Below are 22,729 nucleotides of genomic sequence, written 5' to 3'. Positions count from 1 at the left end.
CCTTGTAAACCAAACTGTCTAGTAATAGCAGGCAGTTCAAGACTGAATAAATTCCTTTATTTGTGATTGTAGAGCAGATGAGTTGGACCTTACCACAACATCCTGCATCTGACGATGAGAAGACCGACCGCTCATCCAGACTTCTTAGGTGACTCTGTTGCATGTGACTGTGCTCTGTAGTGTGAACAACAGTTTCTTTTATTTGGGCGATGCCTGGTGGTTTGTGCCTTGGAAACGTGTGGGTGACATCATGTCGAGAGGAGCAGCAACAACTAGCTTGATTGTAACATATAAAGCATGTGGAAGGCTTTCTGTAAGGACAAAGAAATCATAAAATGTTTATCAAATAAGACTGTTGACAAGATTTTTAAATATTTTGTAGGATTTAGACTGACTGTCTTACAAGGACATGACGAGGTCGTGGTCAGGACTGACGTTTGATGTTGAAGACACCGACTCACTGTGGCCTTTTTAAAAAAAACCATAAAACATTAAGTGACACATTAATTTAGTACTGGCACATGTAAACCTTAATATAATTGTATTTACCTGTGCTTGCCTGTATTTTCATGATCCACTTCTTCATCAGAAAACGTGAGGATGTATTAAATAGATATTCAGACCCATCACGGAGCCTGAAGAGCAGGAAACATAACTTTTATTGTCAAAAAGGTAAAAGAAAACAGCTGTCTATGCAGCCATAGTGACATAATGCCATGATGTCACCCTTGCGTTTCCCTTTAATCTGTACAATCTATGAAATCTATTACCGTAAACGAAAACAGTTGGGTTTCTTTGTGTAATCTGGTGCAGGTGAACACTCAGCTCCCATGAGGTTCAGTGGAAGGCCACATGCAGAACTCTAAAAAGCAGATTGATCATTGATTAGCACATTACTGTCTGATTCATAATATTATTTCTCACTTCTCTCTGCTTACCCGCAGTGTATCCTTTCTGTCCTGGAAGAAGCACAAGGTGTGTCTATATAGGATAGCATGGTAGGAGTTCCAGCCTCTGGAGGCTGCCTGTGAAAATAAGATAAGAGTGTGTGGTGCTGACTTTGAGCTTTACATTTGCTGACTGTGGTGGCTTAATCGTCCCTTACTTTCTTTCCTCCCAGCTGCAGCTTGTGCTTCCTCTCAAGGGTCCCCTCCATGGACTGAAGCTCAGGTTTTCCACTCTATTTGGGTAAAAATAAAAAAGATTCAAGTACAAGGAAAAACCCAGAGAACATTCAAGCAGTGTTACTAATCAGACAAGACCGTCAAAAGATTTCAGTTTAGTCTCACCAAGATGAAACAGCGCCCTCCTGTGGCCACCAGCTTCTCTGACACATCAGAGTCCTCCAGGCGTTGTGAGGCCAGTGTTGGACGACTGTCCCTATCCAAACCCATATGAACTGACAGGAAACTCATGGACTGGTCCTATTAAGGAAGAGTTTAACAGTCTTCAATGATAACAAAAAGATCCTTTCTTCAAGTACATTAAATTTAGTTGCCTAGTGACAGACTTACAGCTCAATCTATGATAAATCATTATAAATAAATTACATAATAAACGCTTTTGGCATGTCATTGTTTTTACTGCTGCATGTGCATGCTTGTTGTTTAATCTTTGTTGTATTTTTCTTGGCTTTGAGATATGTCTTTGCTATTCAAAATCTACTAACAGTTGCCGTAGGAATGATTTCTAGGATGTTAATTTGATAGATTACTGGTGTTAGAAGATCTGTCAGGATAACTTTTAACCATTGAGAACAAATAAGCAGTTTTGTTTTTGTTGTAGTTTCTTAAATTACACTTAGTGTCACGGATAGTCTGACATCATAATACTTCAAACCTCACCTTGAAAACACCTGCATGCTCCTCCACCTCCTCCCCCACCTTTGCCTCCTCCTCTTCCTCCTCCTCTTTGTATTGATAAAAGTATCTCTGACTGTCTCCAACATCTGGAAGCTTCACAGGATCAGATGAAGTCTCATTTACAGTCACAGCGGTCTTGCTGGTCGGCTCCCTGTTAGGAAAAGCTGCCCAGGACCTCCTGTCTCCTATAGCCAGTGGAGGAAGGCGATCTTTGGGACTCTGTTCCTTATCGTAACCCAGCAGGCACTGAATGTGGGATGGGAGTTTAAATTCAGCTACCAGGAGGTTGGGTGCTGATGCTGTGACTAAGTTTCTGTAGAGTACGGCGGGGTTCTTAGTTGCTGCTGAGCTGGAAAATGACTCTCCAGCTTGGTTTGAAGCTACAGAGTTGTCCTGGCTGGGCTGGTACATGATGTCTGAGCAGATGCTCTGCCTGTAGTTTGTAGTCTGGTTCCATATGTCCTCCAGTTCTTCTTCCTCCTCCTCAAACTGCTGGTGATCGACGTGAACGGAGTCGGTTGAGTCAGGACTTGATGTAACAGTGTTTTCTCTTGTTTTAGTACAGTCTAAACCTCCAACCTCGAGAGATATGAGCCTCCCCACCACTCCTTTAGGCTGCAGGTTTTCTGGGCATGGAGCATCAGTGCAAAGCTTGAAGCTGCTTGAAGTGGAGATGCCAGAGTCGACAGAGTCCTGACGAACACTGACACTCATAGTTGACTTCAGATTCACTCTCATATGAGAAGCTTGGCTTGACTGAAGCCCAGAACTCTCTGCATGTACACCTTGGGATTTTGCACATTTATGATAGCGGTGTCCATTCAGGTCTTTAATGAGTGTATGGATGCTGAGACACTCATGTTTATGAGTGACTTGAGAGCAGTTTGGGGTTTGGTTAACATAAATAGGCAGCTGTGCGTGTTGGATGGTCCCATCTTTTTCATCTGTCATAGATTTCATATCTGAGAACAGCTTGTCCTGTTTGTCCACATCCTCACACTGAGCGAACTGGGTTTGAGATACATCGCCACATGGTGCAGTGAGATTTTCAGAAGGAGCAGGTTGAGGTTGGAAACTCTTTTCTACATCAGGGGGGTCCTTTGTTACAGCTGTGGACGGCTGTAATTCAAATGGGCTGATTTCTGCTGAGCCCTGAGTGATGGCAGGTGTGGGCCGTGTTTGTCTAAAGGAGCTCAGTACAGAGTTTCTCTGAGAGTGACAGTCTGGATCAGTCTCTCCTCCTTTTTTGGATTCTGGAGGAGCAATAGTAATGATGTCTTGAATGCTTGGGATGAGAGTCATGTCCTTAGGTAGATCAAAGCTAAGCACAGAGCCCAAAGAGAGGAATCTACAGTGACCTTTCACCTGACCTGCTGAGGGTGAAGCGCTTGGCCCTGCTGATACAGCGTATGGAGTTATGCTGTATTCTCCTGAACACTCTTTGTCAATATCTCTCAGCAAAGGATTCTTCATGTAGGCCATAGCCTCTACCTCATCTCTGTTCTTCGCTGCATTCTTCTTCCTTCGACCTTCCTTCAGTGGCCATGTACGTGTGTCATATGTGATTGTCTTGCTGCCATAATGATGCACCCCATCGGTTTGCTCATGCATTCCCATGATTTTCTGGATAGTGTGTCTGCGAGCGTCCCTCTTCCTCTTTCTCTTCTTGCCCATTCTCCTGAGGCTGCTGAAGATGGAGCTGCTGCTGCTGTTGCCCATCAAAGAGTGGAAGGTTGCGTTGTTGATCTGAGGTCCAGGCACTGGCGAAAATTGCGAGGAGGAGGATGGCAATAAAGTAGGGGAACCCGAGGCTGCAGAGCGGCTCTTTTGGTGAGGGAGGGTGATACTCTCATACACAGGTGCCACTGCCAGGTTGTTTTCCTTGACATGCAAGTAGGTACTTACCTAAAAGAATGGAGAAAAAAAAAATATTAGGTACGTTTGTGGGCACTAATTTTCCTGGATGTTGCACTGCAAACAGTTAACCCCATAGAAACACATGCATGCTGCAGGCTGAAGCCTGGCAGCTTTCTGTGAGAACAGGAGCTGTTTTATGTTACAGATGTGTTACAGATGGATGATGACATGATTGCGAAACTGACTCTGACAATTGTCCCACACATTCCACAAAACAGTGGACCGAGGAACGTCTGAGCCACATATAAACATGGAGATGTAAAAACCGAAAGACAAAGAACATCCAGTGAAAGGACAAAAGAACATGAATATTATTGTAACTGCAGATTTGCAGGACTTAATCAAAATCGTATGTGGCTGCACATGCCGTCATACACAGCTGTAATGTCTTGACCTTTCAACTCTGTGACTAATCTCTCATTTCTGTTCGAGCCCCAGACTATAAATCATGTTGTGCAGTCTGGGGGCCTTTCTGAAAGGTTCATTGCTAGTTCTCTGTCTCATGACTGCAGCTCTACTGGCATTCTGGACACACTCCTGCTGGGAGCCATTTTTGAGCACAATTTCATAGGAAGTGAGGATGAGGTCACCTATTTCACACAATTGTGGCAGAGTCGAACACGACCAGGTTTACATCAGCGTTACGATGAAATGGCAGGAGAAGAGAGAGCTTCTGTCAACAATCAGAGCAGGGAAAGGACTGCAGTGTTTTTCTTACTCATTACCCTCATTCTGTTTCTGTCATCAGTGCTTTTCAAGTTTAAATCTTGCTCCATTTAACAAGTTTTGCCCTGAAGAAAAGTTTTTTTTGTCAGATAAAAGCTGAGTTAGAAACACACTGAGTCACCGTCTTATTTTTCTGGTGGGAATTTTAACTCTCATATGAGTTTACAAAGGACCAACTTAAAGAACAAAATGATGACAGACAGGTTTACATTCACTTGAGCAAATCCAAAAAGCGCACATTTTTATTTTTTTGAGTGTTTTAAGCTAGCTTCGAAAATTCTTCTTGCTTTCAAAGCTGGAATGTATGATGGGCTGAAAATATTACTAACTTATATTCCCACTGTACAAATCACTTATAAAATAACACAATTTTCATTTTGAATATAGAAATTATATGTATATTTGGTTTAAGTCATTCTATATATTAAGGTAACTTTTAAAAATAAATTTAATAGTGTATTTGTATTTGTTGTATTTGTAAATATATATATATATATATATATATATATATTTATATTTATATTTTATATATATATATATATATATATATATATATATATATATATATATATATATATATATATATATATATATATATATATGTATATTATATATATATATATATATATATATATATATATATATATATATATATATATATATATATATATATTTATATTTTATATATATATATATATATATATATATATATATATATATATATATATATATATATATATATATATATATATATATATATATATATATATATATATATATATATATATATGTATATATACATTGATATATCATAAAAGTGGCCCTTTTTGTGTTACATCTCATTACATATCCTGACATGCTTAGCCTAATTACAGCAAGATTCATTTGGTTCATAAGTGAGAAACAATGTGTTTTAGCAGTTTCTCACATTAACCAGCATGTCCCAGCTACAGCAACTCAGAATATAGTGCAAGTACAAAATGGTAACATGTTTGCATGACTTACTGTACTTTCCTTCAGCTCTGACTGGCTGTACCTTGTAGCAGGTTAGTAAAACATATCCCCCTCCCAAAAGCAGCTACACACAGCATGCAGTCCCAGCACCCTTTGAGACACTGCATGCAATTCCAGTTTATACTGCGCAATTTACCTCATTTGCACTTTGCCGATAAATCTTTCTCTTTCGCTTTAAACTACCCAAAGTATTTTCCAAAAGCCCCTGGCAGCGCCTCCAAAAGTTTTTACAGGCAGAAGATTGAGGCACAGTGGGCTAAGGGAGAGAATGAGGAAAAAGGAAGATATGAAGGCATAACGAGGGGGAACGACCAGAAGGCAGTGAAGGAGGGAGGTTCCATGCAGAGAAGGACTGGTGCTTCCTTGACCCTCGTGAACAGTGGCAAAGATTATTTGCTTTTGTGTTTTGTGGAGGAAATCTGATCGTTCATAACTGTGTTTGGAGACTTTTGGTGTTTAATGTGTGGTTCTCACCCTGTGGACAGGCTCAGAGGTTTCATCCAGTATCTCATCTGCCTCAACAGGCCCGTCAAGCACCTGCACCTGGCTGTCACCAGGGTTACCAAAGCTAAAGATGAGGTTGACGGCTCCCCCCAAAGGGGGGCTGCTGTTCTCCTTGAGCACCATGACGTTTGCCTTTGGAGGATCACCCAGGGGGCAAATACAGTCCATTATCTCATACCCATCCTCTGACTGCTTCTCTTCATGCAGCTCGGTGTGTTTGCACTGCTGGGGAGAGGGACAGCTTTCTGTTGCTGCCTTTGTTGTGTCTTCACAAGTTTTGATGACTTGGACTTGTTGCGACTGCAGGCCTTCAAGCTCAGGAGCTAAACTCTATGTGGGATTAGACAAAAAAGACAGAAGAAATAGTAACTGTTCAACATGCATCATCAGTGTCTGTAAGGAGATTCAGACAAACTGGTCACAGTTTATTGTACCCTGCATGGATACATAATGCATGTATCCATGAAGGTGTTATTCAAGCTGCAGCTGCGTTATCTGGTTGTGTTACTCCAATTTTGATATCTCCCATCATGGCTGGTCTATCACCTTTATATGCATTTTAAAAGTCGGGTTGTGGGCAGACTAACATGCTAATTTGGTTTCTTCTAGTATCAGGTAAAAATGCTGTGTTATTTAGAAGTAATTGGACTGGAGTTTCTTTAAGATGCATCATTTTCACCAGAAAGGCTTCTTCATCTCTGACTGACTGGTGAGGAGGTCCTCAGATTTAAACTCTTGGATTGCTGGATTCACATGTCAATCAACTCACCCACACAACTTGTAGTTGTGTGTGGATGTTCCTGGGGAGAAATCTCATGATTATTACTACTCTTTGAAAAGTAAAAGAAGGCACATGGGGCTCTTTTCAACAGAGATTCCCCATCTTATATTACCCCCTTGTTATTCTGCAGAGTTCAGCTTTGTTTATTAACACAAGCATTGTATAAGGGCTAGGCAGTGTGTGTTTTCAAACTGCAAGTTGTCACTTGACACTTAATTTAGTGTATAGAATTACATATTTGGGTGAATTAACTATTGCACAAGATCTTATTTTCATACCTTAGAAACAAAACAGTGAAGCACAACAAAGGTACTAATGGTAAAACTTAGTTTGGCATTGTGAAAAGAGCTCTGGCTTTCTGGGAGGAAAGCTTTCCCGGATGCCAGGGCGGGTCTATGACTCACATGTGACATCAGAAATCATCAGAAAAGGGCTAAATATAGCACAAAAGCACCCAGTAATCATTTCAGATGAGAGCTCTGCATCTTCTAAGAAATATGTGTTGCCTTAGCATGTCACTATGCCATGTTGGTGTTATCTCATACTTGTGCACCATTTACTATTAGCAGGCATGCTTTCGCCAGGCATTTGTGTGGTCGCTGCAGTTATTTTCTTAAACGGGCCTTTTCATTTTCTAAATGAGCTTTTTAGCAAAGACCCTGATAAGCAAAGCGTTGTTCATGCTCTCTGTAACTTGCTGCAGAACATCTGTATGAATAATACATCAGTATTATTCAAGACTTTACTGCTATTTGGTCTGTTAGATGGTGAAGATTTATGCATTTAAAAAACTTCAGAAGGTGCAAAAACCTGTTTACAAATTGAGAGTAAATGTTAAGATTTTTTGGCTCGTACCACTTGGTTTATTCCAACAGCAATCCACCAATTTTCTTTTACCTCTGTCACAGAAGGACACATTGCTGCCTCACAGTAAATGTTGTCTTGTGCAAGCTCCTGTCTGTTCTTTTTGTGTAGCCACTGTTGTTTCTGAGCCCTCCAATGCACCGAGATCCACCCAAGCATGCTTCTTAGCTCCTCCACGCGTTCTCTTACCTACAAGATATCGTCAGTTATAAAAAAAAATGGATAAAACAAACAACATATATATAAGGTGGAAGTGTGTATCTTTGCTCACCATCTGCGTGAGGTGGTGTTCTTTGTTGAAAAGACACTTTCCTGTTACGGTCAGTTTATCAAACTCCTCAAACCTTTGCTCAATTTGCAAGTCCAGCTCTGCTGCGAGTGGCTTCTGTCCATCTCTGCCAAGATGCAAGGCAGTTTCTGAGAAAATGCACGACCTGGTGTCTTCTGTCCAAGAGCTGTTCAGAGAAAGGAGGTGGTGTGAGAAGACGTGAGACAAGGCTGTGAGAAAAACCATACATTCACAAAACATGAGAATAGCCAGACTCTTCTAGATAGCAAAGACATTCATCGCCCTGTCACACCCAGGAAACTTGCCTCAACCCTCTTAGCACATCCTAAATTCCACATATCTCTTGGGACCTTTGCTTGACAATAGGAACATCCTGTTCTTTCCTCAAAAGATATTGCAGTGGGCAGATGTTTTCAAAAAGAGGCTCACAAAAGAAAAATGGGCCTGGAAAGGAGTCCCAGCAGCCTCACATCATGCTTACATCATAGTGAGATAGCTCCTGAAGAAGTCCTGGAGCTGCACAAATTCATGCAGACGCGATTTGTTCTCTGACAAGCACTTTTCCAGGTCGTTCCAGGCCTGCAAGGTAGCCTGGATCTTTGCCCCGAACATGTGCATTCTCTCTGGGCAAACCTCCTTCAAACGGGAAGCCTGGTTCTCCATCTCCTTTGCTTCTTCCCTGATGGCTTCATAGTCAATCTGTGGGGAATCATAGTAAAAACATGATCAAAAAACTATCCATCTTCATCAATACCAGTATCATTTAAACAGCCTGTACCAATTGTGTCTCTGGCTATTACCTCATCTCCATAGCTTTATGCATATTATTCGGTTGGAGGCCCATATGGCGTACATATGGCCTGCCACGCTATAGCAAGCTTGCAATCTTGACCACTTTTCTCTCCTTTTGACGAGGCAGTAATTAATAGCGTTCAGGGCTCTGTGGGAGCAATACTTCATAACGTTTCTCAGCTACAGTAAGCCTCAAGAACACTGTGTTGTGGATGCCTGTCTGCTGACGGCACAGTTATTTCAGTTTGGGAGATTAGGTCATTTCTGCTCTTCAATCGTATCAAGTCCAGGCAGCTGTGTGCACGTGTGTATGTGCGTGATAAACATAACACTGCCCAAAAATGACTCACGCAAAGCTTTACCATCCCAAACTTCACATCTCCAACCCTCTGACCTCTGGACGTTCATACACACCCATCCAGATTTACCCGTAAACACACATACACACACACACACACACACAGAATTAACAGAACAGTGACTCACACAAGCACAAATAAATATCCTGTGTGGATAATAAACTTTTTTGCACGCTCTATGTGAGTATGTGTGCGATTGCCCAGTGTGGTTTGTATAATAAATTAAATGCAGCTCAAACCAGTGTGGGCTGGACTTTTTTTTTTTTAAATTTTTTTTTTGATTGTTGTGAAAAGAAAAATAAGTGCATCAGGAAACAGACTGTGGGACAGTGTGTCGGTGAGAGCACGGCAGAAAAAAGAAGACCTTCCCCTTTTCATTTCAAAGGCCAAAAAAAGTCCATGATCTGGAGAATGGCATGATGGATCATATAAGCAGGGATGAATCATTTCAGATGTTTACGTCAGGTTCTTTATACGAACTAGCATCTTCATCTCACCTCCAGGTGGTCCTGTTTCTCCTGCAGCGCCTCTACACCGCATCGGTCTGGTTCACACTGCATGGCCATGTCTGTCTCCTTCTCTAGGATGTCCATACGGAGCTCCTTGCTGCAGCTTAAGCACTCCTCCACACGCACTGCCAGGCTGGCATGCTTGCAGGGTACAAAGTCATTATAAGTTGAGATTGTCGAGTCATGATTAGTTTTCCAATGACAGCCAGGTTATAAAGTTATTTTTAAAATAGCTTCATGACCTCCTGTCAAACCATATGAGTCTGGGATATTTAATGTATGTATTAAAAATAAAACAAAAATCTTCAATGTAAGGGTGTGTGGGGGCTTGCTTGTAGCTCATTTTGGATCACTGCTATAGAAAAACCAGATGTGGCTCTATTAGAGCACTGTTTCTCAAATGGGGGTACGCGTACCCCCCTACTGCAAGCCATTCTAGGGGGTACGTGAAATGTTTTGAAAACGTACGTTTTCTTTGAAACATCCTTACCAAGATAATATAAATATAATATTATATAAATATTTTTAATATATTTCATGCAATGTAAGTATACATGCAATAACTGAATTTACATATAGATTTACACCATTTCAATCCTCCCAAAATCCCACATTCCTACTTGAATTGAACCCCATCCGATATGAGCAAAAGCATATTCGTCAGTCAGTGTCGCCTTGACAACGCAAAAAATGGTGTCCTCGTTGAAGCGTCGTAGAGATTTCCGTTGTTTTGCACGGTTAAAAGTTTAATAAACCAAACATAAATGACAAAGTGCTGTATTTCATGTGTTTTTTCTAAACCAAAAATACTTTGCAGTGGTTAGGGGGTACGCTGCAGAAAAAAAAATGTTACGAGGGGTACTGTGTTGCAAAAAAGTTGAGAACCGCTCTATTAGAGGGTAGGATTTTTAAAAACATTCAGCATTATCTGGGATTGTTATTCCTTACACTGCAGCAACCAGCAGATCTTACAAACAGGAATTGAATCTCTCTTATTTAGACATTTTCAGCAGAGGTCAACACAGACCCATCTTCTTACCCTGCTTAACAGCTCCTGGATGGCCTGGTCATGGCTCTGAGATCGACCCCTTTCTCTCACAGTATCATTAAGCATCTCTACAGCCTCTCGAAGTTCCTCCACAGGGTCACCCATAGTTCCTATCAACGGCTCGCCGCTACCACTGCTTTGGAGTTCAAGCAGAGTAGGAGCTGAGGAGATTTCATCGTGGAGAGGCTGTTAGAGAACAAAAGAAAATAAACAGTAAATGTGACTGTAGTGAAAAGAAAGGTGACTGGTCCAGGATTATTTTCCACACAATGAACATCATCATATAAATGAGATTCAATGAGGTTATATTTAATAGAAGCTGAAAACTAATATACAAAGTACTGAACACTTTAAAATCAGCTACAACTCAATGAAAACATTTCTTACAAGCTTGGAGACCAGCTGATTCTTTAAGTTCTGCCTCTTTTAGGTTACTTCTCACCTGGCTGAGGCTGTACGGACCACTGAGCTCTTGACTCTCTTCCAGCTCCACGCGCTCCAAGAACTCCGTCAACATGCGTGTGTCCTGCAGCTCTGAGCTCTGCTGGGTTAGGGCACTAAGGACTCGATGGTATCTGGGAAACACAAACACCAGCAAGGTTGTTTAAACTAGAACCTACACCTTCACTGTCCTCCACATCCACACACAACTCTGTATATCCCTCAGCGGAGCCACATTACAGAGACCGCAACGGCTCACTGGAATACTCTTACTATGCTAGAAAACTGTTTATGTAACCATATATCATGTGTCACATAAACATATCCTGTACTTCAGGGCACAAAGGTACCTCATCTGTGGAGAGTTTACATAGAAAATGATAAAGGGATCAGTTTGAAAGGGTGTGTTTTCCAGAATAAATGAGCCTTAAGTTACTTCTTTGTAGTGTTAAATAATGACATCATACCAAGTGTTATACAGCTGCTTTGTGAGCGCCACTACCTGAACTGATGGTCTCTCAGACTACACCAGTGGCCATCTCTGCCCTGTCCAACAACCCACCCTGGAAACACTTATACTGAGACGTTTCCCTGTCTTTATTTTCTTTGGTCAGCTTAGTGTTCCTTACAGAGTCTGAACTTGTGTTTATACCCATCGGTATGTCCAGTAAACTAGCCAGTATAGTAAGGCTTTACTAAATATCTATGGGAACAACCTGCTGTTAAAGGGCCAACCAGAAAAAGAGAGGCGTCATCTTGCAAACATGGAACGGGTGACTTTGACACATTCTGACAAGCTGTGGGTGAAGTGCGTGTCAGAACTGCGGGGTAGACCTTGCTAAGTGCTGCATGACACACTAAACTTGAGCTGTGCAATGAATGAGCACATGGAGAGTATTTTTTGCCAACTTGGATAAAACAGCAACTTATGAGATCTATGGATATTTATATATTTTGTGGTTTATGGGGTGAAATTGTTTGTCTAAAATGTGAACTGGTTACTTTATGAATAAATCCTTCCATGTTGGATTTCAAACACGGCCAGCCTAAACCTGTTACCTCTTGGAAACAGTGACACACTTTAGCTCCTGACAACAGTGACTGGCTAAAACCAGCAGCGTCTGATTGTTCTCATCTATAATATGAATGTTCCATGATGACAAGCACCAGGGGGCTAACGCTGACCTTTCCATCTCCTTTTCTGTAAAACCTACTTTCTTTCCACCTCTTCCATGCGCGCTGGCAGTCCTCGGGTATGGGGGTGACTGTGGCCATGAAGGCGGTCCACCTCCTGCCTCAGAGTGCTGAGCTCCAGGCTGCGTGCTGTCACCTCTTTCTCCAGCAGACAGCTCTCCCTTTCAGCTATGCTCATTGTTTCAGGGTCACCCGCTAATGCAGACTCCTTCATGGAAAGCTCCACAGACTCCAGCCAAGCCTCCAGGCTACCAAGGGCTTGGAGCACTTTAACAATCTATGAAGAACAGAAAAGGAGATATTGGATTTGTACACAATATTGGTCATGATTTAGAGGCATGAATGTTTTTTTCATTTTCTAGTTTTTTAGTGCACAGTGACATCAACAAATGGCACTTTATCAAGAAGACAACAATAGGTCAATAGGTGTCCTTAATGAAATTGGACTGTGCTTTGACCTAAATCTTAAAAGGACTCAAGGTTTCCAACTAAGTCATCAAGCTGGATTTGCAGCCTCTTTCAAACAAATAACCAAATTATGTGAAAGTCCACTTTTTATTGCATTGGATTACACCCTGGTGTGACTGCACCTCGCAGCCCTGCCAATTATAGCAGTAAAGAAAAAAGAAACTGCATCTAACTATGATTGTTAACCATGAAACCCAAACTTTGGCCCAGTTCTAATAGTGATAGAAATTATCCAGAACAATTCATCATCATAATAAAAATTCCTCCCAGAACAGCATGACTAAAGAGGGGAATATGTTCAAATATTTACTAAATATATGGGATTATCTGAGGTATTCTCAGATATTCACTGAATCTAACCCTAAAGCCCAGCTCCTCCGAAGCCTTCAGAAACACGGCATTTCTCTCGTGCCTCCTCCTCAGTTCTTCCCACAGGACTTCCAGCTGGCTGAGAAACTCCTTAATCTTGGTGCTGCCTGGGTGCTGTGCACGGACCAGCCCATGGCCCTCCTGAGGAAGAGATTTGAAACTGATGAGTGCAAGCGATGATCAAGCTCTGGAATTTAAGATGAGAAATATAAAGTGAATCTGATGTTGTGGGGAGGTATAGATTTCTCACATGATACGTCAGCTCATCATGTGGTTGATATAAAAAAAACAGGGCTGCCAAAGATTCCCCGTTCAGGAGGAAACTTTCACTCAAGTCATTCATATGTTTTACGAGAAACTGTGAATGTGACGATGTGCCTTGGTTTACCCTTTTGACTAACTCTATCCTGGCTCGGTTGTTGAGGATTTCTTGTTCAAGAACAGTGTGTTGACACCTCTTGGCTGCTTCCAGCCCCTCGAAGCTGGCTATTGAACACACCTGTGTTGCCATGGACACATTGTCTTTGAGCCAGGACAATGTCTGAGATGGAAAGGAGAGGACAGAGTAATGGAAAAGGTTAAAACCATGAACATTGCAAAGAGCCCTCCGCAGATGTGATTTAGCTTCCAAAACCACAGGAAACCCTGTGATCTGGATCAGGGTGATGGTTTTCATTTTGAGCTATAAAACTACCAAGAAGCAATTACTGGAAAATAAAGGCATGTGCAATACATTTACAGATGATACACTACTGGTTATTTGGTAAGAATATCAAATTATTGACAATTTGAAATGCAGCTGCATGGAGCCTTATTCAGACGAGAAGAGGATGAATAGCGATGCATGTTGTTCAGCGTATGCAAAGCTGTTTTAAAAATAGCTTTTGAAAGTGTGCCTGGCAGGGGTCTGGTCACCTTGTCAGCAGATACAGTAAACTTCTGTAGCTGTACGTGAAGCTGTGGGTGGCTTCGTGTGGCAGTCGCAAGCTTGGGCTCGGCTCTGGGCTTCCTGCTGCAAAGAAAATACAGACATGACTCCAGTTACGATTTACACAAAGATCATTCGTTAAGTGAGTCAAAGACGGAGGAAGGCTGATCCTTCACCTTTGCCTTGTCAGCTGATGTCTAACCACAGCATCATCATTGCAGAACGAGCTGTCTCTCACTGGAGAGGAGGCGTGCTTCTCTGATTGCTGCTCCTGACTTTGGCTGCTCTGAGCCCGCCTCCCGATCTCGCTGTCAACAATGCTCTGTGAAGGAGAAAGAATAATGGTTTCTGTGGGGAAGAAGAAAAGATCAATAACAAGACAAATGAGAATATTTTTTCTGTCTATGATTAACTCAACAAAATGTCCACTGTGTTTCCAAACAGCTCAGAGCAAGAAGTGGCTTTCTGCTAATAAGAGAGTTGCCATGTGACTGGTAATATGGTACATCCTGTAAATGACACCCTAACAGAGGTAAGCTATCTTTAATTAAATAATCCAGACTAAGTCAAAGGTTTCAGTTTGACAGCTTTAAAGTAAGTAACTTAAAGATGGCTGCAAATGTTTAAATGAAATAAAATGGCATGAATGAATGACTGAAAGTCTGACAAAGTCAATAACATGTGTTATCCTACTCTGATGATGAAAAAGAACCATTATAGATGAAATATGACCCTTTTTAAATTCCCTTTGCCATGTCTCATTAAAGCAGCTGTGTTTTTTCAGCATAAGACATTTATTTCCATGAGCATCCAATATGACTCTGTTAGAGGAGTTTTTAGCAAGGTCAATGCCATGGCTATAGACCTTGTCTATGCACAGAAATAAATTCAAGAAGTCATCAGCCACTAGGCCAGTTTTACAACCATCTGAATGCATAAAAGGTTGGCCAGGGGACTCTCAGAAGGGTTTTCCAATGAGAGCTACTTGTTTCTGGTTTACAGTGCTGGCTGGGGGTTAAAACAGAGTAAGGAACATAAAACTGTGAACCTGAAAAAGCAAAGGGGATCCTGGGAGTGGGAAGGGATGTGTGAAGTGCAGGGGCGGTGAGGTCTGGTGATTTTTTTGGGGGGCTTAGAACTGCATCAACATTCAAACATTCTAATACTAAAAGTAATCTTCAAACAATGGTGCATAAACAATGGTTTATGCATATCTGAATTTAAAGGTGGAGTATGTAAGATTTTCAATATTTTCTAAATAAATAAACTAATAAAATAACTACAATCATAATTAGATAGTTTTTTGAACATGTAGGTTCCAGTCTGTTCATATTTGATGCATTATTATATTACAAGTTTAATTAATGACAAATGACAAAAAGCACATTTTTTTTTTACTGGTAGGCAAACATTTAAGAAGGGTCTTTGTCATTAATTAAACTTGTAATTTAATAACACATCAAATATGGACAGACTAGAACCTACATGCTTTAAAAAAATCTATATAATTATGATTGTAGTTATTTTATTAGTTAATTTTATTTTTAAAATATTGAAAATCTTAAATACTCCACCTTTAACACTCTGGGCTTCTGATTTGTTTCGATGGCACACTGACATTATCTACATTCCTAGAGCTTTTGGTGTTGTACAGCATCTTGATGCTAATAAACTGCCCCTCCATTTTTTTTTTCAGTTTTTAGCATCACTTTTCAGGTGTATTTTGCTTTGCAGCACCCTATCACACAGTAGTAACTGTATCAACACATTGGCCATTTTTAATGTGAACTGTGACTGGTTAAGCAAAGAAATGCAAGAAGATATTATCAGAGGAAGCGAGGAAAAGAAAGAGAAAAAGTGACAGTGCAAGAGAAAAAGACAAGAATCAACATCACTCTCACTTTCACTGGCTGGAGAGAGCTCAGAGAAGAGACAGGATGCAAAATGGATGATAAAATAGCTTTAGTTTAGGGGCACCAAAGGGCAAAAAAAAGCTAAGTATTTTGGCTTTTTACGCTTAACTTTACCTTCTTGTACACTTTATTTGAAAGCAAAATATTCTGCTTTTCACTACAATAAATTTATATAATTTCATTTATACAGAATTTAGGTTCTTCTCTACCGTTTTTTCTTCTGCTCTCTTACCATGTGCAACTTTCTGCAGTGTACTCTGAAGTGATGTCAGCCAAGAACTATCACTTAGCACCAAGCCCATCTGGTCTGCAGCCCTGACATCTGGCTGCAATTAGCCAGAGAAACAGACGATAGCCATGTTTACCTCCAGAAACAAGAGGCTGCACTACTGCTAACACGATGACACTGATCTATAGATTACTGTGTGATACATGTACTCACACACACACTGACGCTAAACCTTTGCAAGTTACCTTTCAGTTGCGTCATGCTGAGCATTTGGACATTTCCACAGTAAAATGTGTGAATACATGCAGAAGTCCACCTGCAGGTACAGCGCATTGAAAATACTGTCTATATAGCCGCATACAAAAGTCTCAGAATCCCTATTGGCCCCACAGAGCTGCAGCTGGATCTAAATCTAATGAAATCAGCCCAGCACACTTGGGTTGTAGTCCCAAGTGCTGAGAAAATATGTGACAAATTACTTTTACTGTTTAACTGGTGCCTGTGCTTGGCATCGACTTTGGCCTTTGGGGCTCAATGGTTTTGTTTGGAGTGTCTTATTAACCCTTCCATAAATAGTAACAAGCGAGGCTCCCACAGACAGTGCATCCAGGCAACTCCCAGCTCCCAGTGCAATAAAGACTAACTGCAGTGAAAGGGCTCAGGACAGTGATGGCAACGAGCTTGGTGACTCGAGAGAGAAGCTTTCAGGCTTACTAAGGCGAAGGGCTCCTATTAGAGGGATAAGGCCGCCAGTAAGTGCTGAATAACCTGAGCAGGGAAATAAACTGCAACTGTAATACATGGAAAATGAAGAGTGAAGTTTTCTGTCCTCCAACAATCAGACAGTTTGTCATTAGGGAAAATGAGACCAGAGGTCCAGCAGGAGCTTCACAAGTGAACAAAAGAAAAAAAGGACCGTTGCATCATGGGATTACTCTAATCTAAACACAAATAGCAACTGAATGTTCACTTAAGAATGATAAAGACATCTGATGTAGAAAATTAAAAAACTAAATATACCCATAATTACTGGTTTCTAACACACACCACATACTTTCTGGATGCTCAGTTTTAAAAAAAACACGCCAAGAATATTTCCTTGTAGTTTTACAAGCACTTACGGTGTTACTGTGGGAGCACCCACGTGTTAATAAAGTTTCAGTTTGGCTTCAAAGATGAGGAATGCCAATAAGTCCGCATGTACTTTTAAGTAACCTAGGAGTGAACCACAGACCCGCTATTAATACAGTATTAATTGGATGATTGTATTTGAGGTTGTGGCTAAAGGCCAAGATATTTTTCTACCATAAAGTGAAATTTTGGGTCTGAAGGAAGGACATATTTACTCTGGCCCACTGCTTCACCAGGCTGAATAGTCACGACTTGACATTTTAATGGAAACTTATGTCACTTTTGTGCCAGGATAAATAACACCCTCAAAATCTCTTCCTGTGGCTCTTACAGGGCAATATTCATAACATTTGCAGACTGGGGAATCTTATTAGTTATGAAGAAGACTAGCAGCAAAGAGAGTGCAAAATTATATTCAAATTTTTTATGTTTTAGTGCGCTATATAGAGAACTGTTCTTTGAGTTTTAGAGCCAGCCTGGTACTTATCCTACCCGTGCTATCAGGAGAATCCTGAAAACAGGGACATAAGTGCAACCAACAGGCTGGTAGGCTGAAAAACAGGCTAAACAGTTGTTACAAAAACTAAAAATCACAATGCTGCAGCTCATTTTTCAGGCTCTTCAGAGAAACCTGCTTAAGTTGTTCATCAGGCATTTTCCAAACCAAGAGGACAAAGTGCGTCACTTTCTGTAGCCACAGATTTTGTAAGGCCGGAACGGGCTTATCTCATCTTCTGCCAGCTCTGATGAAGTTGTTCTTCTCTCCAGAGCCGCAGTAGAATACCAGTGCCACTCACCCCACAGCCTTTCAGACGATTCTGCTCCTCCTTCACCTCCTTTCCCATGATCACATTTGTCTCGGTTCCCATCATGCACTGGGCTTCTCGGGCGGGTGTCAGGAGGTCAGCATCTTCCCTGGTGAAAGCAGAGCCAGAGAGAGAGAGTGTCGTCCTGTCACTCCTGCAGGGTGAGTGGAGCAGGACATCACCCCAGTGCTGACAGCAGGGCCTCAAAGACCAGTGATTAATACCAGTTATGGCACTGGGGTTTTTATACTGGTCTAAAGTAACGAAGTGTAGCTGATAGTATCAACAAAATGATGTAACTGGATCTAAAAATAGGCATCGTCTTGAGAGTGTCTAAGCCTGGGAAATGTTTGGAAGGCAAAATTTAGACATGAATGTCAGAACTGTAGACTTTAGTGATTCCCCAGCTTTATTTATGACTACGAGAAATTTAGGACCTTTTTTTTTTTTTTTTTTTTTTTTTTAGCCAAGCAGAGTAAAGGAATATAATATTATTCATTGGCTAACCGATCTATGATCAAATAGCTGGACTGATATCAAATTGGCACAGATTTTTTTTTCAAGAAATGGTACCTTTTACTGTGCATGCTGTAGGTCTAACGAATTCCAGTTGAAATAGCATGGATCAGAAATGTTGAATTTATTTTTTTATGTGTACTTTGGTTCCAAATTGAACACTGTGATTAAATGCGGTCATACTCATTAAGTTGATATTGGTTCTGATGGTTTAAAAAGTCTAATGATTAAAACGTCTGAATGCTTACTGTATGCTATTAAACTAACAATAAATTGTTTTACAAATTCCATAAAAGCTGCAAAATATTCTTGTAAACACGCTCTTTCTCCGATTCAGCAGCTTGTCTTAGATGATGTCAGGATTTTAATAGGGAGAAGAGAGTGTACCATGTTGCCAACCTGACACCTTGCCAAGACATTATTCACCTATTATGATGATCCGAATTCCAAAGCAGCACAGAACCTCCAAAACTGGGTGGTTACCAATGCTCTGAGTGGTCATTTGTCCTTTTGTTTGGTTATCATTTTTTTTACTAAGCCCCCAACACATTTTTAAAACTGAAACTAAGCAAAGTTAAACTTTAAATTAAGGATACTGGTGCAAAGAAACAAAAAAAAACAACAAATAAAATAAGATATAAAAAAACATCTCTCTCTTAGTGGAAAGTGTGAAAGTCCATTTAGTAAGTATATATTCTGGGCCACCAAAGCTGCTTGTAGTGTCCTGCTTACATACCTGAAATCCCTCTGCAGAAGCGCCCAGCAGTCCTTTACTTCACTCTGCTTCTGTGTGACGCTGGCAGCCAGGGCAGGATGCAGATTAGACAGCTGGGACACAGCCACGTCTAGCATCTAGCACATACACAGGCATGATGGTTAGGTGGAGAAGTCTTCTGTAGCACGTTTCAGGATGTTCCAAAGCATCACTGCTTTAAAGCGAACCGACTAATCTCACCATGATTTGACCACCGATATCTCGTAATTCTCTGTCACCAAAGCTTTCTAGCTCTTTGGATGCGGATATGCTTTTCCTCTGACAAAAAGGGTAAAAACAGTGAGTTCAAAGGTAGATTTCAAGATAAATTTATTGAGATTTCTGGAAATTTACCATGTTGGCAATAGCTGACAAGGTATTATCAGCTTGCTGGTAAAATGAAGCCACTTCCAGAGCTAGATGGAGATTTTCATGGCAGTTTTTCAGATGAGACTGGACCTTCAACCACCTTCACACAAGAGCGTTACTAGTTAATCTTTACATTGGATATGTTTCATGCAGAATGCCAGTAGAGGTTAAGAAACAAAGCGTACATTTTATTGATGTGCTTCCTCCTGCTGGAGATATTTTTGCCATCTGTCTTCCCCTGCTTCTCCAGTTTTAAGGCTAAGTTGTTGATCTCTTCGTGGAGGTTTCTATGTAGTTGCTCATCCTGCAGGGAAACAGAACACAGTCCAGCTATGACCTCAGCTGTCTTTACAGTATGCCCTGGGGGACAATTTACTTTCAGTCTTTTCAAATTTATTAATGGAAACATTAACATGAAATTTTTTGTTTTATAGTTTTATTTATGGTTTATGTTGGTTTGTTTTCTTAATATTTTATTTAGCCTAAATGATGCTTTTCTCAGTGTTTAAATTTTAAATGGTTCTATAACTTTGCTCTGTTTTACAACACTCACCTGTTTCAAATCTAAAATTCTCCTGGTCAACTGCATTTTGTCAACATTTTCCCCGAGGACATCCACCAGAGACTGCTCCTCTTCCTGCTGGCACACATAAAAGTCAGTGTTTATAGCCCCCCCATTTGTAAGGAACCCAACCTTTTTTTTTTTTTTTCTTCAGAGGCACAAGGATAAAACCGCATCACCATGGCTACCAAGGAGGATGCCTAACAGAAACAGTTTTCAGCATGAGGAGAGAAACTTTGAAGTAAAGGAAGAGGGGAGTAAAGGATGAGTGGAAATAAATGGAGAATACATTTACTTCAAGGATGGATGTTATGAAGCCTTTATAAGCTCCATTACATCCCTGCAGATACACTATCAGTCATTAGTTCCCCTGTGCCAGACGCAGACAAAAACAGAGAAATAAACAGGCCGAAAATGCACTTGATGATTGCTTTTTGATAATGACAGGCAGATGTTTTATACCAGGAGTGTACACAAAAAGGAAATGTCTTCAGGACACTGAGCTAATTTCCTGTGTTAGCAAGTGCTGGTTTTTGGTGCCAATTATCTTGACAGCTGTTGATGAGGCTTTTTTGTAGACTAAGACTTGCCTCTGGGCCGGCTGTTTTATTTTTACTCTTGCTGTTCTGGTCAGATAAATTACAACAGGAAAAAAAAATCTTGTTTCATCCATTCTATACCAGCACTGAATGCAACACTATGTTGTCGCTAATGCAATAAAATTCAGAACAGCTAAAAAGCAAATAAACATTTTCCCAGCCTGATTATTTATGCTTTTGTCTCTCTCTCCTATTATATGAACATTATTTTGACATTTAGTGAAGATAGCTAAAATGACAGGGACATTTTTACCTTCTCTTTGATCCATGCCTCAAGCTTGTCCACTTTTTTGTTGAACTCCTGCAGGCTCTTAGCTCCACCTAGGGCACGCGTCTGATTTGCAGCCATCTGTTTCAGGGTCTGCCACTGCTCCCTGAGTTGGCTGAGTTGCTTCTTCACCAGATCAGATGTGGGGTTCAGCTTGCAGATCAACTGCTCACCCATCTTTTGAAACATTAAGATTTTGTTTGTTTAAGTCATAGCGCAGATGGAGCAGCAGGTCTGACACAGTACAGGGAACGGACACATGTAACACATCATACTGCCATGAAAGACTTGGGTACACCCTCAGAAAAAATCTCAGTTCTTCCTCTGCCCTTCCGTGGCTGTCTAGGTGTCAAAGGAGATTAATTATAACCAATGTTAAATTCCCAAACATTTCTCTGGGCCTGACAGAGCCATCTGGAAGACTGAGGGTCTGCTTTTCTTGCGCCTGAAAGTGCCTACATGACCATTATGTTACGCGCTGCTTGTACAGCACTAAAGACAGTGATTAATGGTTGCTTTTAGATCCCCATAATGTGGCAAATTTTTGTAATAAACATTGTGCTGTGATGTGCTTGCTCAGTAAACTCTGGAATATTTACATTTTTTTGAATGTGTTGAATGTGTTGAATTATTTTGTTACCTGGTTGAGTTGAATCAGGGTGTTCTCAAAGTCTTTGAGGTCTCTCTGAAGCGTCTGTGATGCTTCCTCCCAGTCCTGCAGGGGGCAGTACTGAATATTGCATCCATCCTTTAAGTCCTGCAGCTTGCCTTTGATCCATGCCTCTGCCTACATAAGAAACAGAGACACAGACAAAATTGTTTAAGACATCCTTCTATCATTTGGAAGTGTTATTCTGTGGAAAAGAAAAAAACACAGCCGACTTTCATATTTGAATCTCATCACACGCGGACATCGTATGCATGTTTTACTAATCCAACAAGCAGGCCACATCTTTTTTCTCCTGCTTGAGAGCACTATGGAGCATCATGGAAAACAAGATCAGCTCTTTGTTCTCTAATGCCATGTTATACAGAGCAAATGTTGCTCTTGGCCAGACCCTGGACTCCATTGCATAAGGCTTTGTCTTGCAGAGCTGACTTTTCTGGCAACGTTTTCTATGAAGTGAGAAGGTCAAACCAGGTGGCCAAAATCAGAAAGTGTTTGAAAGTGTATGTTTGTTTTCAGAAAGGAACGCAGTGTGGAAGTCAATGAGCCACCTAAGTCGAAAAAATGGTGAGGACTAATATATCAATTTCTTTCTTTTACTTGTCAAAATGATCTGCCATGACTCATGCCGCTCATGACATCAGCAGAGCCGTGCTTTGTTTTTTACACTGTTGTTTGTGTTTACAGTGCAGAGTGTCAAATACCAGTTTAAGCCATGAAGTCATTAAAGCAATACTTTTCAAGGAATTTGGAAGGACTGCCATTGAATAACAGACTCAATAGTATAACCCTATTTCTTCTGAATCAACAAAACATCAAGCTCGCACGTGATGCATCCACCAGACAACCT

General features: G+C 40.8%; 1 protein-coding gene across 5 annotated transcripts in view; it reads right to left on the bottom strand.

Moving 5' to 3' along the window:
• Positions 1–22,729, bottom strand: part of mymx (myomixer) — a 28,119-nt gene that overhangs the window by 1,317 nt on the left and 4,073 nt on the right. The window contains exons 4-32 of one of the 5 annotated variants that reach the window (XM_079248414.1): positions 21,853–21,999; positions 21,198–21,389; positions 20,337–20,423; positions 19,969–20,087; positions 19,769–19,883; positions 19,616–19,693; positions 19,397–19,512; positions 18,136–18,253; positions 14,242–14,387; positions 14,053–14,149; positions 13,526–13,678; positions 13,129–13,278; positions 12,321–12,577; positions 11,108–11,240; positions 10,657–10,851; positions 9,606–9,758; positions 8,439–8,656; positions 7,940–8,123; positions 7,702–7,857; positions 5,994–6,353; positions 5,656–5,775; positions 1,845–3,767; positions 1,290–1,424; positions 1,106–1,180; positions 939–1,025; positions 771–862; positions 550–635; positions 404–467; positions 94–311 (exon numbers count right to left, since the gene is read on the bottom strand). In XM_079248414.1, coding sequence (XP_079104540.1) covers positions 94–311; positions 404–467; positions 550–635; positions 771–862; positions 939–1,025; positions 1,106–1,180; positions 1,290–1,424; positions 1,845–3,767; positions 5,656–5,775; positions 5,994–6,353; positions 7,702–7,857; positions 7,940–8,123; positions 8,439–8,656; positions 9,606–9,758; positions 10,657–10,851; positions 11,108–11,240; positions 12,321–12,577; positions 13,129–13,278; positions 13,526–13,678; positions 14,053–14,149; positions 14,242–14,387; positions 18,136–18,253; positions 19,397–19,512; positions 19,616–19,693; positions 19,769–19,883; positions 19,969–20,087; positions 20,337–20,423; positions 21,198–21,389; positions 21,853–21,999 — 5,974 coding nt within the window. The remainder of the gene's footprint in view (positions 1–93; positions 312–403; positions 468–549; positions 636–770; positions 863–938; positions 1,026–1,105; positions 1,181–1,289; positions 1,425–1,844; positions 3,768–5,655; positions 5,776–5,993; positions 6,354–7,701; positions 7,858–7,939; positions 8,124–8,438; positions 8,657–9,605; positions 9,759–10,656; positions 10,852–11,107; positions 11,241–12,320; positions 12,578–13,128; positions 13,279–13,525; positions 13,679–14,052; positions 14,150–14,241; positions 14,388–18,135; positions 18,254–19,396; positions 19,513–19,615; positions 19,694–19,768; positions 19,884–19,968; positions 20,088–20,336; positions 20,424–21,197; positions 21,390–21,852; positions 22,000–22,729) is intronic. The other 4 variants (XM_079248416.1, XM_079248415.1, XM_079248418.1 and 1 more) reach the window with 4 other exon arrangements.

Source organism: Telmatherina bonti (assembly GCF_933228915.1).
Source record: "Telmatherina bonti genome assembly, chromosome: 11".
NCBI lineage: Eukaryota > Metazoa > Chordata > Actinopteri > Atheriniformes > Telmatherinidae > Telmatherina > Telmatherina bonti.
The sequence above is the reverse complement of the archived record's forward strand: the minus strand, read 5'-3'. Positions and strand labels throughout refer to the sequence as shown.